The 17,287-nt window shown below is 41.3% G+C and overlaps 1 protein-coding gene across 3 annotated transcripts in view; it reads right to left on the reverse strand.

The window, feature by feature from the left end:
* sh2b3 (SH2B adaptor protein 3) overlaps positions 1-17,287 on the reverse strand; it is a 208,258-nt gene that overhangs the window by 27,380 nt on the left and 163,591 nt on the right. For all 3 annotated transcript variants that reach the window (XM_080208264.1, XM_080208263.1, XM_080208265.1), the window contains one exon: positions 8,003-8,097. In XM_080208264.1, the coding sequence (XP_080064390.1) occupies positions 8,003-8,097 (95 nt within the window). The remainder of the gene's footprint in view (positions 1-8,002; positions 8,098-17,287) is intronic.

The following is a 17,287-nucleotide window of genomic DNA, read 5'->3' on the forward strand; positions in this document are numbered from 1 at the left end:
TCTGGTCTCGGGTCACTGTCTGTTCTCCCCGTGTCTGCGGGGGTTTCCTCTGAATGCTCCGTTTTCCCCTCCCACACTCCAAAGATGTGCCGACTATGTTGAGTGGCCATGCTGAATTGCCCCTTAGTGTAAGGAGGCCTAGCAAGGTAAATACGTAGGGTTATGGGGATAGGACCTGGATGGGATGGTTGTTAGTGCAGGCTCAATGGGCCGAATGGCCTCCTTCTGCACTGCAGGGATTTTATGTTGTCAAATCTATGTTATGAATCTCCCATTTTTAAAGTTTTGAAATTGACAGCCTCTTATGTGTGATTTAAGCATTTATAGAACTGGCCACTAGGTGGGGTGCCTGGCATTATGGATGATAAGAAATAAGAACAGGAGTAGGCCATTTAACCCATCGAGCCTGTTCACTATTCAATAAGAACATTGCAGATCTGACTGTGGCCTTAACTCTACTTTCCAGCTTTTTCTCTCCATAGCCCTTAACTCTCTTGTTAATCAAAAATTTAGCAGCCTTGAATATATTCAATAATTCAGTCCCCAATGCTTTCTGTGGGAGAGAATTCCAAAGACTAACTTGTTTCTGTTGGTCAGGGGATTAGGGGGTCAATCGTTCAGGACTGAGATGTGAAGAAACTGCATCACTCAAAAGTGTTGAGAATCTTTGGAGACTCCATCGTTAAACACAGTTAAGGCTGGGGTGGACAGATCTTTGGTCTCTCAGGGAACCAAGGGATATAGGGAACAGGCAAGAAAGTAGCTGAAACCGTGATTAACCACATTGTATGACCTACTCCTGCTCTCATTTCTTGTGTTTATTTCTCATGACACAACTCCTTTATCCCAGGAATCAGCCCCATGATCTTTTTATGAACTGTTTCCAATGCCAAGTATCCCCCAGCAATGGGTACAAAGGGCATTGGCAGCCATAGACTTACACCGGATTGGTCTATGATTATGCTTGGCAAAGTACTGCAGTGATTTCCCAATGCCTCTGTAGCTTGACTGATCAGGAAACCATAATGCAAATATATCTCCATTAAATAAGATTAAAACTGTATACAGTATTCCAGATGCGATCCCATCTGTACAGATGTAGCAAACTTCCCAACTCTTATACCCAGTCCCCGATGTAATGAAGGCTAACATTCCATTTGCCTTTCAAATCACTCGGTGTACCTGCATGCTAACTTTTTGATTCATGTGCAAGAAGGCCAGCTCCCTTTGTACCGCAGGAATCTGCCGTTTCCCCACTTAAATAATATTCCGTCTATGTTGGCGGAAGAATAGAAAAACCTCTCATTTTTCCACATTGTAGTTCATCTGCTGATTTTTTGCCCTCTCACTTTATCAATACCTCTTGGCACACTCTTTGTAACATCCTCACAACTATTTTCCCTACCTATCTTTGTAACATCATAAAATTTGGCTACAATTCATTCGGTCTCTTTATCCAAGTCATTACAAAGTTTGTAAATATTCTAGGCCCACCACTGGTCCCCCACTAGTTATGGTTTGCCAACCGGAAAGTCACCCATTTATCCTGACTCTCCATTTCCTGTTTACAAGCTAATGCTGTATCCATGCTCATATATCACCCCAAAACTATGAGTTCTTAACTTGTGCAGTAATCTTTTACATGGGACCTTTTGCAATGCCTTTTGGAAATACACTACATCTATGGGTTCCCCTTTATCCACACTGCTTGCTTCATCCAAATTCCTTTTCACAAAACCATGCTGAACGTGCTATGATTTTTAAAATGTCCTGCTATTACCTTATTATTAAAGGATTCTAATATTTTCCCAAAGTCAAATGTTAAGACTAAATGGCCTGCAAATTTTGCTTTCCAAATCTTTCCTTTCTTGAATAGTGGTGTTACATTTGTGGTTTTCCATTCCACTGGGACCTTTCTAGAATCTATAAAATTTTGGAAGATTGCAAACAATGCATTCACTAACTCTGCAGTCACTTCTTATAAAGGTCCTTGGAGGCAGCAAGCCAATGTGTCCTGGGATTTGTCAGCCTTTGATCCCATTAATTTTCATAATACGTTTTCTCTAATGATCATGATTATTTCAGGTTTGTCCTGCCTCTCTGCCCTTGCATTTCTACTATTTTTGGAACACTTTCTGTATCTTCTACTGTGAAGCCAGATACAAAATTCTTCTTTAGAGTCTCTGCAATTTCCTTGTTTCCAATTATTAAATTCTTAGTCTCATCCTCTAAGGGATCAAAACTCACTTCTGCTACACTTTTTTTATTTTTATATACTTGCAGAAGCATTTACTGTCTGTTTTTATATTTCTTGCTAGTTTTCTCTCACACTCCAATTTCTCCCTCAATTATGCTTGCATCATCCTTTATTAGTTTCTAAACTTTTCCCAATCTTCTAATCTTTGCAGTATTATACGTCTTTTCTTTTAATTTGATACCATCCTTAACTCCTCTACTTAGTCATGGATAGTGCACCTTTCTTGTTGAGCCTTTCTGAATGGAAGATATTGAATATCTCATTAAATGTCTGTCATTGTTTCTCTACTGTCTTATCTAATTTCCCAGTCCACTTCAGCTGACACTGTCTTTATATCCTTTCATTAGCCTTTATTTTATCTTAAGACTCATGTTTCTCAGCCTCAATCTGAATGTGAAATAGTATCATGTTATAATCTCTCTCACCTGGAACATCCTTTGCTATGAGGTCATTAATCAATTTGCATTATTATACATTACCAGGTCTAAAATAGGTTGGTTGGCTGCAGAACATACTGTTTTAAGGAATTGTCCTGAATATACCATGAACTTATCCTCCAATCTGATTCCTCCGATCGACATGAAGGTTAAAATCTCCCATGACTATTGCAGTAAATTTCTTATAGCCCTCACCATTTTTTGATTTATATTCTACCCTGGAATGTAGTTACTCTCAGGGCTCCCATTAGCCACTCCCACAAGTAACTTGCTCTTTTGCTATTATGGGTGGCACAGTGGTTAAGTTAGCACTGCTGCCTCACAGTGTCAGGGCCCCTGGTTTGATTCCCGGCTTGGGCCACTGTCTGTGTGGAATCTGTATGCTCTCCCTGTGTTTGCATGGATTTCCTCCGGGTGCTCCGATTTCCTCCCGCAGTCCAAAAGACGTGCTGGTTAGGTGCAGTGGCCATGCTAAATTCTCCCTCAGTGTACCCGAACACGCTCTAGAGTAGATGACTAGATTTTCACAGTAACTTCATTGTAGTGTTAATGTAAGCCTATTTATGCTACTAATAAACTTTTAACTTTATCTCCCCCCCAAACAGATCCTGAATTTTCATCCTCTGAACCAAGATTATTTCTCACTACTGTACCAACCTCATCCTTTGTTAGTTGAACTACCTCACTTTCTCTGCCTTTCTTTCCATCCTTCTGAAATGTCAAACACTGTTCAATTTTCAGGTCTCAGCCAACCATGATCAATGTCCAACCATATCTCTGCAATGTTATCATATTATATACTCATTCATTTCTATTTGTGCTCTCAGTCTTATTCCAAGTGCAGTTTGCGTTCAAACAACAAGCCTTTAATTCTCTGTTTCTACTATTTTCCCCTATCCAGACCACGTCTGCTGGTGCATTCTTACGTTTGCACATTCTGGCCCTTCCTGTCACACTCTGGCTATGGTTACCTGCATCGTTACCTTGCACTATTCCCTTGTTCTTTCTGTCTTTCCAAATCTCCCTTCATATGATCAGAGGGCATTTATCAATTGTAAATTGACTGTAATTTTGTAACATTTGTTTTTAGTTGTATCATTTAAAGTGTGAATTTAGTAATAAAGTCTGCTGTTACAGAAAATGCTAACAAAATGTAAAGATATTTCCAATCTAGACATTAGCTCTTGATATTGTAAAGTTCCAGCTGTCCCCCCATGACAGTACTCACAATAGATGTGATCATATAAAGTCCAATCAAGAGAGGGGCGTCATACTTTGCAATGTGAAGCTAGGTCTAAGTGATAGATACAAAAAGTCAATTGGAGAGTATCATCCGTTGTCAAGAAATTTCTCTGTAGAGTGGGCCCTGGCCTCCCACCAAAATAGAAACGTTGAAAAGCCAAGGTAGAAATTAAAATCTTGTTGTAAAGGAGCCTCTAGGGAAGAGCAGTCATCATATTATGGAACATTAGATTTAAATTTGAAAATTAAGTTCAATCCAAAACTAAACTCTTAAATCTAAATAAAGTAAACCATGAAGATACAAGGGGCAAATATGCAGTGTAACTTGGGAAACTCATGTTAAGAGGTATAGTCTTAGACAGGCAATGGCTGGCATTTAAAGAATGGTTTACAAATGCAGCAAGAAAGGTGAACCAACCCTGGCTAACAAGAGGAGTTAAAGACTGTTTTAGATCAAAGGAAGAGACTTATAAAGTTGCCAAAAAGGTAGTAAGTTTTAGAATTGGGAGCATTTTAGAATGGACTGTAAAAGCTTCTATATATATGTAAAAAGAAAAAGAGTGGCAAAGACAAATGTGAGCCCATTACGGACAGAGACAGGATAATTTATAATGGGGAATAAGGAAAAGGCAGAGAAACAAAACATTATTTGGAGGTGATCTCACATTCTTGTCCTGCCATTTGATGGGAAGGGCAAGATGGTAAGAGCACAAGGTAGGCGAAAGATTGGGTTTGTGCAAGACTTTGCATCTATTGCGATCTTACCGGGCCTGGATATCAGGCGAGATCAGCCTTGCACCCGAAAAGGGCAAAGGGAAGATTTCAATATTTAAACCTATTTAAATATTATCAGTGAGCCCAGTACGTAATCATCCAAACTTACTTGCCTTAGTGGGGCACACTGGCAGTGCCAGATACGGGCAGTGCACTTAGCAACCAGGGGTGGGGCATGGGGGGCACTGTGCACTTAGCAACCAGGGTCGGGGTGGGGAAATGCTGTACATTGCAACCAGGATCAGGTGGAGCATGGACCAAGGATGGAGGGCAGCAATAGCAGGAAGGGGGAGCCTGCAATAGTGTAATTGGGTGCCTGACAGATATCTCTCTGCTATTGCACAGAACAGAGAGAGATCTGCACCCTCTGGTGTAAGCAGCTGGCTTTCTGGCGAGCTTAGGCCCTGCCCCTTTGCCCTGCTTAATTTTTTGCTCAGAGTGATGTAAGGTTGGATTTTTAAACTCACCCAAAAAACGGATCTGAAACTCTCCCGCTTTCACGCTAGTTCAGGACTTAGAATTTTTAGGGTAAGATTGCTCCCTTTGTGTCTATCTGCAAGGAGAAAGATTGGACTCCAGCACTCGTCTCCTTATTTAAAGGAGGATATAAATGCATTGGAAGCAGTTCAGAGAAGGTTTATTAAAATTAATATCCGGACTGGGTGGGCTGCCTTATGAGGAAAGTTTGGACAAGATAGGTTAGTAGCCATTGGAGTTTAGAAGAGTAAAAGACAACTTGACTGAAACCTTTCAGATCCTGAGGAGTCTTGCTGGGATGGATGTGGAGAGGATGTTTCCTCTTGTGGGAAAATCTAGAACTAGGGGTCACTGTTTAAAAATGAGGCTTAGCCTATTCCAGACAGAAATGAGGAGAATTTCTTTCTGCCAGAGGGTAGAACCCCCTTCCTCAAAAGGCCATGGAGGCAGAGTCTTTGGCTATTTTTAAGGCAGAGCTAGATAGATTCTTTATAAACAAGGGGGTGAAAGGTTATTGGAGGTTACAGTCAGATCAACTATGATTTTATTTCATGGCAAAATAAGTTTGAAGGGTCAAGTGGCCTATTCCTGATCGTAACTTGTATGTTGAAATGCAAGATACAAAAAAAATCCTCCCAGGAACAAAAAGAACAAAGGGATTAACAAGAATCAGAACACAGAGTCCTTACCTGCAGGAGGAGGTTATTCGGCCCTTCAAATTTGCACTGACTCTCCAAAAGAGCATTTTACCCAGGCGCATCCACCCACCTTATCACCGTAATCCCGTGCATTTACCATAGCCAATCCACCTAACCTGCACATCTTTGGATTGTGGGAGGAAACCAGAACATCCGGAGGAAACCCACGCAGATGTGGGGAGAACATGCAATCTCCACAGTGTCACCTAAGGCCGGAATGGAATCCCAGTCCCTGGTGCTGTGCCACCATGCTGCCCTACAAACAAGGAACTAAAATAAATTCATATTAATAAAAAAATGTGGTTTTGCAGAAATTAATGGGACTGAAAGTTGATAAATCCCCTGAACATATTTATCTACATCCCAGAATGTTGAAAGAGGCCTGAGGACTATTTAGGACTGAGATGAGGACGAACTTGTTGACTAGGAGGGTGATGAATCTTTGGATTTCTCTACCAAGAGGGCTGTGGAGATTCAGTCCTTGAGTGTATCCAAGATAGAGATAAATAGATTTCCAGATATTAAAAAGACATCAAGGGATGAACGCAGGAAAAGACATTGAGATAGAAGATCAGCCATGATCTAGTTGAATGGCGGAGCAGGTCCAAGAGGTCAAATGGCCTAATCTTGCTCCTATTCCCTATGTACCTATGAAACAAACACTGTTTAAATACTGTTCTTCAAGCACTGAAACCTGATGTATTATTCTGTTGACAGCATTAGACCATTGCAAGACAACAAAGTCTAATTGATAAAACAAAACAGGATGAATCAATGCAAAAGTCAATTAAGATTCTGTGCTCAAGTCTATGTATTTAAGATTGTTGGAAAGCTTGAATCTTTCTTTCTTTCAAAAAAAAAAGTGACCAGAAATAGAGATTAAACAGTGTTTGATATTTGCACTTTTAAAATTAATTCTCAGGTCTTGCCCATTGCTGACAATGTCAACATTTATTACCCATCATGGATTGCTCTGACAACAGAATAGATTGTTAGGCAACCTCGGTGATTAATTAAGAGTTGACTACACTGGTGTGGGACAGAAAACACACACAATAAATTTAGACTTGCCTATGTTTCATTTCTATTTCTAAAGTTCTGCCACAGCTTTTGAAAGCATTTACATTTAAAAATAATTTTTATTATTTTTAAATAATTTAACGATGAACATGAAATTGACAGACTAAGCCAATGCTCTGGAGGTAGCAGGTAACTGAGCTTATTCACTTATGGTTTGGAGCAGCCTGAGCAGCTCTGCAGGTCAGCGGAACACAGGGATGGATATATGAGACTGTTTGTAGGTTCCAGACATGACCTAACACAGTCACCCCAGGGACTTTGCTGGCCCAGCGAATCATCCAGTCCTGGTCTGCGAAACACATAATGCCCAGGCACGGTGGATTATGCAACATTCAATAATTGTTTTCAATTTGCAGCTGAGATTAGGGGCACAGTGGTTCACACTGCTGCCTCGTAGTACCAGGCAGTGCGAATCAATTCCCGACTTGGGTCACTGTCTGTGCAGAGTCTGCATGTTCTCCCCATGTCTGCGTGGCTTTCCTCTGGGTGCTCCAGTTTCCTCCCACAGCCCAAAAGACATGCTGGTTAGGCGAGCTGGCTATACTAAATTCTCGCTCAGTGTACCCGAACAGGCGCCAGAGTGTGGTGACTACAGGGATTTTCACAGTAACTTAATTGCAGTGTTAATGTAAGCCTACTTATGACATTAATAAATAAACTTAATTAGCAGGAAAATAAAGTAATTTGCAGCACAATATATTCATCTGCTTCAAAGCTGAGAGAGAAAGTTTGCAGAGAGAGCAAAACAAAGACCAAAATTTAAGGAAGACAAGAAACTAATTAATATGATGGTGAAGTAACATTGATGGGAGGACTGATACACAATTCTGCCCACTTGGATATCTGTGAGGTATCACTAGTCTATCGAGGCAATGCCAGATAAGGAAAGTGTAGGCGGGAGGATAAAAGTCATTGCCTCAGTGCACAGTGGGAAGATGGGTTTACAGTGGTCTTTCTGAAACACTCTAACATTTAAATGCTATCCTCAGTAACCATTCAATGATACCATCTGAGAAAATGCATACATTGCCAGTTACCTTGGTGTATTGAATCTGTGCTTCCATCAACAGAGACTGTCTGCATACTGTTGGAGTGAGGAGCAGTGAGCAGTTCCACATCAGCTCCATCAGACCTGCAATCAAACAAGAAGACACATTTCACTCTGAATCATAGAACCCTACAGTGCAGAAAGAGGCCTTCGGCCCATCGAGTCTGCACCAAACACAATCCCACCCAGGCCCTACCTCCATATCCCTACATATTTTACTCACAAATCCCTCTAACCTACACATCCCTATACACTAAGGGGCAATTTTAGCATGGTCAATCAACCTAACCTGCACATCTCTGGACTGTGGGAGGAAACCGGAGCACCCGGAGGAAACCCACACAGACACGAGGAGAATGTGCAAACTCCACAGACAGTGACCCGAGCCAGGAATCGAACCCAGGACCCTGGAGCTGTGAAGCAGCAGTGCTAACCACTGTGCCGCCTGTTGTAACTTGCACAGGAAACAATGGAATGTATGGAATCTGTAAAGTGTCCAAAAACCTGTAGGATTCCAGTAAATCACCTGTTGCAACAAATAGAAGGTGGCATCATATAACGTTTCATAGTTATCATTTTTCAGATTTGGCATCGCCCGTACTGTCTTTGAACAACAGGTTTGGACTTTTCCCATTGCTAAATTTGCAATGCACAAGCCAGCTTAAATAAAGGGGCAATTATTTCCCAGTGTTTGATTCAGAGCCTTCTCAAATCAATGTCAAAAAATCAAAAGCAAAACACAATACATTTTACATAGAACTAGCTGATAAGATCTTAAGATTACTTGTATAAATAGTAGACAGACATTTCAAGAGTGTAACCACTTACTGCACTCAATTTTATTATCTCCAAGAACTAATATCATGTCAGTAAGCTCTCCTTTACCAATTTCTCCTGCTGCTAGCTTTCCCTTTCTTCTTTCGGTTCAATCACTACTTTTCTGCACTTAACTACAGTCCAACAGAGAGCACGAGTGGGTGAGGTACAGAATTATTCTGAAAATAACACCCTAAGATAACTAGTAAAAGAGCAGAAATACAAGATGATTACATATTGTGACTAATATCCCCGCAAAATATACCTTATTCATAGAATTTGTACAATTATTGTATATCAGTTCAGATTTGATACCACAAGTACAGATCAGTTTCTTTTAATCTAGTGTGGAACATGCCTAAGTGCATCTTCAATTACAAATTATGTTTACAATTTACTGGAACATTTCATGGTGAACATTCTCTAGTGCGTATAGGGATTTTTACACAGTTTCCAGGCCCTCTGTCTGCAATGTGGTTTTTCCCCAATGTGCCTTTGCAGTGACTGTCCCAAGCTTTAGAGCATCCATCAACAAATAGGCCTGAGCCTTGGAATGTGCCAGTCTGCAACACTCGGTTTTCCACAGTTTTTTGCAGTAGAATACCAGAAGGTTTCAGGCAGAGCAAAGAGTTTCAGTTGATGACCCTCCAGCAGTAGTTAATGCTCATCTCAATGTGCACCAGTGGGAACAGTCCCAGACAATTCGGTCCTGTGTTACAGATGCTTGGGCTGAACCTGAACAAAAACTACTGGGTCTTCTTCTGTCCTGTTCCACAAAGGAACAGAACAGTACAGAACACGCCTCACTACATAAGCAAGAGATAGGGGAACAGTCTCTTCCCCACCACAGTCACCCCAGGGGCAGTGTGCAGAACTGGTGGGACTCCAGAGTGTGCACGAAGGATCTAACTGGACTTTCACCACTAGCCAAGCTAGTTTGAGAAGTCTGATCATGAGGCATTATGCCAAATGCCAGATTTTGTCAGCCTGCTTGGGGAACCATCCAACAAGATCCATCATCCCCTTTTCCTGCATGTCCTCATGGATATACCTAATGGGTGGTCAATGCTGTTTTTCTGCACAAACCTTTCCACAGGGACAGGTGGCATGGTACAGTCCAACTGAATGGAACACTCCATGGCAAAGTAGACAGACCCTATTGTTATTGTTTGCGCCTTTTCCTCCTCTTGCTGCCTTTCTATTGGCAATTAAACCCTTCCTCTCCTTATACTATTTCACTGCCAATGGAAGCAGTTCTGCAATAGGTTAGAACTCGGGGTGCTCTGAGGTCTACCAGGCTAACTCGGACGGTGAATCCAATTGTCTCCACATCAAAGGACAAGTGAACACATTCAGTTTTCCCTTATCAAGGTTCATGAATCGTAACCGGAAAGGAACCTTACAGGCCAGGAAGCAGAAAGGGGCAGCGGTAGTAAACGCAAGCTGCCCATCCAGCCTGTAGTGAGTACAGCATGATGTTACAGTGGTTAGCACTGCTGCCACACAGCGCCAGGGACCAGGTTCAATTCCAGCCTCAGGTGAATGTCTGTGTGGAGTTTGCACATTCTCCCCGTATCTGTATGCTCCGGTTTCCTCCCACAGTCCAAAGATATGCAGGTTTGGTTGACTGGCCATGCTAAAATTGCCCCTTAATGTCAGGAGGATTGGGAGGGTAAATACATGGGGTTACAGGGGTAGAACAGGAATTGGGTGTGCTTGTTGTCGGTGCGAGCTTGATGGGCCAAATGGCCTACTTCTGCACTGTAGACTCTATGATTCTATGAGTAAAAGATCATAGATTACGCCCAGCAGGAGCTGTGTCTGGAGGATGCACCCTGAGACCACCTCATTAGCAGTAATGCTACCAAAGGCAGAGCAGCTGCCTGCTCAGCACAGTCACAGAAGCTGCACAATACAGGTACTCTCTCCATTTTATATGTTTCTTACATACAAAGTAAAAATAGGTGTTTTACTAGATTTCTAGTCAGAGACTTCAATTCATCGACTAGCTATGAAGAGGAAAAGAATACATAAAAAGAAGGAACTTTTCATTAGATTATAGACAGGCTTAAAGAAAGGGTTTTACTGACACAGCAACACAACAAAACCCAAACTAAAGCCTTACTTTTTTTTTAATTCATTTGTGGGACAAGACAGTTGCTGGCTGGCCAGCATTTATTGTAAAAAGTCTGACAACACCAGGTTTTAGTCCAACCGATTTATTTGATAGTAAACTCACAAGCTTTCGAGGGGACTCCCTCTTCGTCAGGTGAAAGCTTCGTTGGACTAAAACCTAGTGATGTCAGACTTTATACTGTGTTTACCCCAGTCCAACGCTGGCACATCCACATCAGCATTTATTGCCTATCTCTTGTTGCCCTTGTTGAAAGGGCCGTTCAGAGTCAACCACATTGCTAATGGTCTTGAGTCACAAATAGGCCAGACCAGGTAAGGATGTAGATTTCCTTCCTTAAAGGACATTTAGTGAACCAGATGGATTTTTCCAACAATCGACAATGGTTTCTTGGTCATTAGTAGATTCTTAATTCCAGTAGCTTCTTAGTTCCTCAGCATTCGGGCTGCTGTATGGAACGATCAGATAATGACAGAAACCAATCTACAAAGTTCTATTTCAAAAGAAATATATAAAGCATCATGCTCACTGCTGATGAACAAACGCATTGACAATTCAAAGACAAAGGCTAGTGAATAGTTCATCACTGATTGGATGGCTGAATTATTCCTGCAACTCAGTGGATTGCTGCCCAAATAAATACTGAACTTTACCGGCTCACGTCACAATGGAAGGCAACTGTCTCTATTTCAATACACTACGAACATGTGAAATAAGGGCTGGAAAAGGGAGCAAAGCATTCAGGATATGGTTTACAAGCAATCTGTGCGTCAGTGGGGTCTGGGCCAAGTCAAGCTATCATCAGTTTTCACACAGTCAGTCAGGAAATGTGCATCTAATTCATGGAAACATAAGGAAAGTGGCTGAGAGGAGACTGAGTGCAGAGTTCTGTAAATCACACCATGATGAATTGCTGACACAGTTCTCGGTATTTGAATAACAGGAAAAGCCTCTCACTGAGGCAATCAGGAGGCCCAGATGATATACAAACCCTGCAGGCCAACATGTGCTTCCTGAGTTTCCTGTACTTCAGGCAGCTATTGTCACCATCGATCGAGATAACTGCACACAAAATCTTTTTTGTTGTTATTCCTTTCCTTCACTGAGAACTTTTCATTCCAGATTTAAGCATTGCACACTTAAAAAATGGGGGAAAAAATCTGTTGCACTCTTTTTAAATTCTTGTTACTTCAAATTATTTATGGTTGATATTGAAGTTAACCAAAGTTACTGGCCTGCAGCGAAACACATACATCATTAAAGGAACCAAGTTTATGCAGCCTTGAAAATACCTGAAATGGGCCATCTAGTTAACTCATTGAAATGGGATGGTGTCCTTTTCGCAGTTTAATTCAGTCAGTCCCTCAGCTAAAATCACAATTCGAAGCAATTGTGGGGTAGCATGATGGCAAGCACTGCTGCCTCACAACATCAGGGACCTGGGTTCAATTCCCAACTTGGGTCACTGTGCTGAGTTTGCACATTCTCCCCGTGTCTGTGTGGGTTTCCTCCGGGTGCTCCAGTTTCCTCCCACTGTCCAAAGACGTGCAGGCTAAGTGAATTGGCCATACTAAATTGCCCCTTAGTGTCAGGGGAACTAGTCAGGGTAAATGTATGGGGTTAATGCCTGGGTGGGATTGTGGTCGGGCTGAATGGCCTCTTTCTGCACTGTAGGATTCTAAAACAATCTTTAATGTAGAAAAACACCCTAAATAGAAATCCACATGAAGTCTAGGAGAGAGATAATCAAAGCAGTTCCTAATGCATGGTTGAAGAGGTCAGTTTTATGGAGGTCTTAAGGGAAGAGATAGGCAGAGGAATCCCAAACCAAGAGCCTAATTGACTGAAGTCACGGCCATCATTGAAAGGATGAAGGGAATAGGAAAGGCATAAAAAGTCTCAAGTCAGGGGAATAGAGGTTCCAGACATTATGGATTTAGGTTAAGATCAGCCACAATCTCATTTAATTGCAGAAGAGGATGGAGGGGCTGAATGGCCTACTCCTGTTTCGATGTTCCTAGGCAGCAGTAGTGCTAGAGAAGGCAATTTTCCCTGTGGAAATGCAAGATCAAAGTTGTTGAAGAGCATTCTCTCCTCTAGTTTCCAATAGCTGGTCTCCCATCCAAGCTGTCATTTTCCTAATGACAGAGAGCTTAAGATGCCTGGGACTCATGCTTTGGTGCTTGGTCAGATGTACCTTGGAGGTCTCCAGTTCTCAGCGGTTTGCCTGGATTGTCTCTCTTAACCACAGAGAGATGTAGTCCATTATTTTAAATCATATCTAGAAAATAATTTTGAATAACTCCCCAGATAAATATTTCTATTTCAACATTTTGGAACTTACAAATCTTGACAAATTGACTCTGTAATTTTGGAGTTGCCTCTTCCAATTTCACTACCCTTTTTTGTTTTGTATCATTTGCAACTGTAACCACTTATAAACTTACGTAAGTTTGAAATAAGTGCTCCCAGCAAACCGTGAAGAATTACATTCAGTACTTCCCCTACTCTGACATAATTCCTCTTCTGAGTACTTATTTCCTATTGTTTAGTCAGTTTCTTGTTCATTCCCAATGCTTATGCCAAATCATCACCATTTTGAGTTGAATAAATAACATTTTACATGAAACTTTATCAAAATACTTTTTAGAATTTAAGGTACACTGATCATAATGCTTCACATGGTTTGCCTGAGCATCCTTTCTGAATATGGGCAATCTGCGATTCACTAGATGACAAAGTATACTATTTTGTTATTAGAATTTTGGTTAGGCCTCAGGTTGACTACTGTGCCCAGTTTTGGACCGATCACATAGTGGTGGCACAGTGGTTAGCACTGCTGCCTCAAAGCACCAGGTTCCCGGGTTCAATTCCCAGTTTGGGTCACCGTCTGTGTGGAGTTTGCACATTCTCCTTGTGTCTGTGTGGGTTTTCGCTGGGTCTCCGGTTTCCTCCCACAGTCTGAAAGACATGCTAGTTAGGTGCTTTGGCCAAGCTAAATTCTCCCTCGGTGTTCTTGTAATGTGTGGTGACCAGGGGATTTTCACAATAACTTCATTGCAGTGTTAATGTCAACCTACTTGTTACACTAATAAATAAACTTAAACTGGTGGGTGACATTAGGGTTTTGAAAAGCTGCAAAGGAGGCCCATATTTTGCAGCATATTAGTTACTGCAACAGTTAAAAGAACTGGGACTCTGAAGATCACAGCACTCTATACTTACAGCTCGTAAGATTTTGTCTGTTGTAGGATGCTGGTACCCATGCCTTCAGTTTCGGCGTTAAACTCTGGATTGCCTTACGTAAACCTCTCTCTCCTTAACAAAGTTCCTTAAACCTTTCGACTGTTTGACCAAGTTTTTTTTTCACCTGGCCTAATATCTCCTTATAAGTTTAAGTGTCACTTTTTTTTATGCTCTTGTAAAGCACATTGGGAAATTTTATTACATTAAAGCAACTTTACAAATACACTTTGTTGTTTTAAATAGGTTCATGAGGACCAGGGTCAAAATCTCAAGTTACCCAAGGGCAGGCTCAGTTGGACATTAAGAAGTGGCTCTTTTCTTACAGAATAGTGAGATGGAAGGGGACACGTGGTGAACTTTAACTCACTGATTTACTTCCAGTGAGAACTGGACCTGTTTCAGCGAGGGTGTTGTATTGTATAACATTAATCAGTGTCAGGATCCCCTGGACTAATATCACCCCTCCCCACCCCCACCCACACCTGCACCCGCACCCAAAGCTTGGCAAAGATTTTTTTTGCATCTTCTAGAAGATTATTTGACCTTTGGGTGGAGTGAGGTCTGGGCATATGAGGCATTGCAGTTGTGGGGGACATGTTGGATAGACCAGTGTGTCTTTTCCCATCTCACATTATTGGTTATCCTGCTTCCTATCCACTGTTACCTCCTCGGTGTAACCAGCGGACAGTGCACCACAAGAAATGGTGCCTGCTGAGTGTTTGCCAGTGCCAGTCCAGGATTAATCACTGAAGATGCTCAGACAGCAAAAAAATCTCATGATCTTTACTAGCTATTTTGCAATTACACATCCACTGCCAACAATATTGTTAAAGGCAACTCAGTATAGTTTTTTTTTAAGTACTGATTATTCAACAAATAAAGACAAATTTATTCACCTCCTTAGGGGAGGCAATGGCCTTGTGGTATTATTGCTAGACTGTTTATCCAGAAAGTCAGCTAATGTTCTGGGGACCCGGGTTCGAATCCCATCATGGAAAATGGTGGAATTTGAATTTAATATAAAAAAAATCTGAAATGAAGAATTTACTGATGACCATGACACCATGTCAACTGTTGGAAAAACCCATCTGGATCACTAATGTCTTTTAGGGAAGGAAATCTGTTGTCCTTACCTGGTCTGACCTGTATGTGATTCTAGAACCACAGCAACATGGTTGACTCTCAACTGCCAGAACTCTTCATTCACCTGATGAAGAGGTAAACCTCGAAAGCTTGTGAGTTTACTATCAAATAAATCAGTTGGACTTAAACCTGGTGTTGTCAGACTTCTTACTATGTTTACCCCAGTCCAACGCCGGCATTTCCACATCATCTCAACTGCCTTCCCAGGACAACTAGAGATGGGCAATAAATGCTGGCCAGCCAGCAACGTCCATGTTCTACAATGAATTTTTAAAAATTGCCAAAATAGAACAAGTTTAAAGTTAAAGTTTATTTATTTGTCACAAGTAAGGCTTACACTAACCCTGCAATGAAGTTATTGTGAAATTCCCCTAGTTGCCACACTCTGGCGCTTGTTTGGTTCAATACACCTAACCAACACATTTTCTGGACTATGGGAGGAAACCAGAGCTCCCGGAGGAAACCCACGCAGACACAGCAAGAACATGCAAACTCCACACAGTGACCCAAGCTGGGAATCGAACCTGGGTCCCTGGCGCTGTGAGGCAGCAATGCTAGCCATTGTGCCTGCCCACTGTGTTGTACCATTTTTACCTATAAATGTGCAAAGATCAAATCCAAAAATTTGCATTTATTTTATAGTTAAACCCTAATAATGTATTAACTATACACAAAACCTTCTAGTTTACTTTGGACTTTTAAATAATAGAAGTCGATAAGAAGGAGACACTACTTGAATCAAACACCCATTTATCCCCCTGATCTTCAATAATCCACTGCTGTAAAATAACAGAAAGACCTTGCTACTCACAAAAAGAATAAAGTTAGATTGTCATTTTGAATCACAATTTTTCACCCTTGCAATGCCCCATCAGCTTCCTGTTACACATAACAGTCTAAATGTACTCCTGAAGTGCAGTCATTTGGATTAAATTGTGATGAGAACAGCTTGAAGTACATTGCATGACCCTTTCACTGGGGAACTGATTTCCCTTCAAGTCATTTAACATTATATTGTGGCCATTTTGCCCTAAATAGAAACCATGATTCACAACAACCACTTCCTCTAAGGCCTATCCAGCTATTCATTCCGGTACAAGTGACCACATTTACGCGTGAACTCAGGCAGTGAGAGTCAGTAAGGAGTTTAACCAATGTCACTACAAAGCCCAGTTCTGTTCCCAATGAACGGCCAAACACAAACAGGAAACTCCCGACAATCAACAAGAGTAGGAGGAAGGGCTGATTTCTCTTGTCCAAGGAGATGGATGTTGCAATTGTAGTCTTCTGACCGCCACTGTGTGTACAAGAGATCACAGATTTCAGCACAGGACAAGGATGAAATCAGTGATATGCTTGGTCATGGTCCTTCTTATCACATCCTAGTCTTAACTAACTAGACCTAATTCTTAGTTCTGAGAAATCAAGAGCTAAGAAGCTGCCTTAATTCCTTCATCTACCTGTCCCTAACACAAGCACAATCAGGGAACTCAGATATATCAAAGCACCATGTAACCAAACATCCACTGACACCGCAAAGTATAAGAATTAATTCTCAGGATTCAATTAAAAAATGTTGTATTTCTGCTACTGGAGTCTGTGTTTATTCTTCTCAGAATAAGACACTGTACATCTCATTTTTCATTGCAAAAATTTAGAGTAGCTAAAAAGAGATCCTACATATTTTACAACATGAAAGTATATTTGGAAATCTTATGCAAGCATAAGAGATAGGAACAGGAGTAGACATATGTCCCCGCAACAAAATCATAGGTAATCATCCTCTTTCCCATTCTATCTCCTTAGTGTCCAAAATTCTTTTAATCGTTTTCAATCTACCCAAATTTGACAATAAGCCATCACTTTAATAAAACGGAGACTCAACAATGTTACCCACTTCAAATATTACAGCGAGCTGTGGCTGCTTGACTTGAC

Source organism: Carcharhinus amblyrhynchos, chromosome 20, assembly GCF_965287045.1.
Source record: "Carcharhinus amblyrhynchos chromosome 20, sCarAmb.v2.hapA, whole genome shotgun sequence".
In the NCBI taxonomy this organism is placed as follows: domain Eukaryota; kingdom Metazoa; phylum Chordata; class Chondrichthyes; order Carcharhiniformes; family Carcharhinidae; genus Carcharhinus; species Carcharhinus amblyrhynchos.